Source organism: Bombus impatiens, unplaced genomic scaffold (assembly GCF_000188095.3).
Source record: "Bombus impatiens unplaced genomic scaffold, BIMP_2.2 scf_2136, whole genome shotgun sequence".
Taxonomy (NCBI): Eukaryota; Metazoa; Arthropoda; class Insecta; order Hymenoptera; family Apidae; genus Bombus; species Bombus impatiens.
Window position 1 is genome coordinate 187,491 of NT_178555.1, and position 1,329 is coordinate 188,819.

Below are 1,329 nucleotides of genomic sequence, written 5' to 3' on the forward strand. Positions count from 1 at the left end.
TCGCTCGAGGTATCCGAACACGAGGCAGTGCTCGTGCTGCTGTTGGAGATTTGAGTCTTTGTCCTCGTTGCTCGCTCCACCTTTGTCTTCGTCCTCGTCGTTCTTGTTCTCGTCGTCGTCGTCGTTGTTGTCATCGTCTTCGTCGTCGTCGTCGTCGTCGTCGTTGTCGTTGTCGTCGTCGTTGTCGTTGTCGTCGTCGTCGTCGTTGTCATCATCGTCGTCGTTGTCATCGTCTTCGTCGTCTTCGTCGTTGTGTCGGTGTCCGTCGCGATCGTTCCTTCGGTGCTCGTGAGGTAACGCAATTCGCGACTAGTCTTCCGCTGAGTGACACGCCGCGACAGTTGTGCCAGACGCAGACCAGAATCGACGAAAGGGAGAGAGAGAAAGGACGAAGAAACGAGTAGTGGTGTGATAAAAACTGCGACGCGAGAGAATCGTGTTTCGGGTACGCGCGTGATTATTCTTACTATTACGAATATCGATAATATCGTTATCGTACGGTTGATAATAACAGTATCGCGGAGGACCGTGACAGCCAACTGTAGAGAACGGCTGATCGAAAAAGAAAACGGGAGTGGTGAAAAATACACGACACGCAGCTCGCGAAGGTGCACCGACGACGTACAGCGAAAGACAGAGAGGAAAGTGCGCGCGCGATATTCTCGCGGTGAGACGATCGTATCCCCCGGTGTGTGCACGCGGTGTGTCCGAGCACGGGAGAGCGAGTGCGCGACCACCCGAACTAGATGTGCGTAAATGGAAGGTATAGGGGACATAGCCGATCATCAATCGCATAGCGAGCAATTACTGGACTCGGTCGATTCCCCGGCGGCGATTTCTACGCATGGCCGGGGAACCAGTGGGGGCGGCTCGAATGGGAACTGCGCAGGTGGAGGAGGGAACGGAGGTGGTGGAGGTAGTAACAGTGGTGGTAGAGGAACGGTGGTCGGTGGGGGTAGGCATCACCATCATCACCACCACCATCATCACCACCATCACCACAATCAACAGCAACAGCAACATCAGCAACATCATCAACAGCAAGCGACGATTCATCTTCATCCCCAGCATCATCATCATCATCAGCAGCATCAACATCAGCAGCAACAACATCAGCATCAGCACGAAGGCAGCGGAGAAGGAACGGGAGGTAGACACATCCTTGTCGGTGGAAGTGGTAGCAACGGTGGAGGTGGTAACGCAGAGGGTATGTCGTCTTCCGCGTCGCAAAGTCCCGACATCGCGTGCGCGAGCTTGCCGCTGGAACTACTGGCTGCTGGCGCGCTCGGCGTCAAGGAGGAGCGAGAGCTCGTCTCCGCGGAGGATTTG

General features: G+C 55.3%; 1 protein-coding gene across 1 annotated transcript in view; it reads left to right on the forward strand.

Moving 5' to 3' along the window:
- Nucleotides 1-176: 176 nt before the first annotated feature.
- Nucleotides 177-1,329, forward strand: part of LOC100750216 (one cut domain family member 2-like) — an 84,114-nt gene continuing 82,961 nt past the window's right edge. Inside the window, exon 1 of the mRNA XM_024371852.2 lies at nt 177-1,328. Coding sequence (XP_024227620.1) covers nt 757-1,328 — 572 coding nt within the window. The 5' untranslated portion in view covers nt 177-756. The remainder of the gene's footprint in view (nt 1,329) is intronic.